This window comes from Merops nubicus, unplaced genomic scaffold, assembly GCF_000691845.1.
Source record: "Merops nubicus isolate BGI_N331 unplaced genomic scaffold, ASM69184v1 scaffold38057, whole genome shotgun sequence".
NCBI classification, from domain to species: Eukaryota; Metazoa; Chordata; class Aves; order Coraciiformes; family Meropidae; genus Merops; species Merops nubicus.
The window spans coordinates 994-1,253 of NW_008619032.1; the positions used below are offsets into that span (position 1 = coordinate 994).

Here is a 260-nt window from a genome sequence, read left to right on the forward strand (position 1 = left end):
TCAGGCTGAGGCATGCAGGAGACGCATCCCTACAGCCGGCATCCTCCCTCACCTTCATTCTCCCTGGTCTTCCCAAAACCGGTGATGAAGCAGGACCTGCCGGTCTGGAATCGCTGCCCGTACATGGGCAGGCAGGCCGGGCGAACCTGAGCTGGAGGGAGGCATGATGAAAACCAGGCGAGCAGAGAGGGATGAGTCACCCACAGCAAAATAGCCGCTGAGCTCACCAGCCCTGCGGCCCGGGAGGAGCGTGGTGGCAG

At 62.7% G+C, this 260-nt stretch overlaps 1 protein-coding gene across 1 annotated transcript in view; it reads right to left on the reverse strand.

Annotated features, from left to right (window-relative positions):
* The window catches only part of TMPRSS13 (transmembrane protease, serine 13), a gene marked incomplete at both ends in the record, with an annotated part of 2,331 nt that overhangs the window by 596 nt on the left and 1,475 nt on the right, over positions 1 to 260 (reverse strand). The window contains one exon of the mRNA XM_008943647.1: positions 53 to 151. Coding sequence (XP_008941895.1) covers positions 53 to 151 — 99 coding nt within the window. The remainder of the gene's footprint in view (positions 1 to 52; positions 152 to 260) is intronic.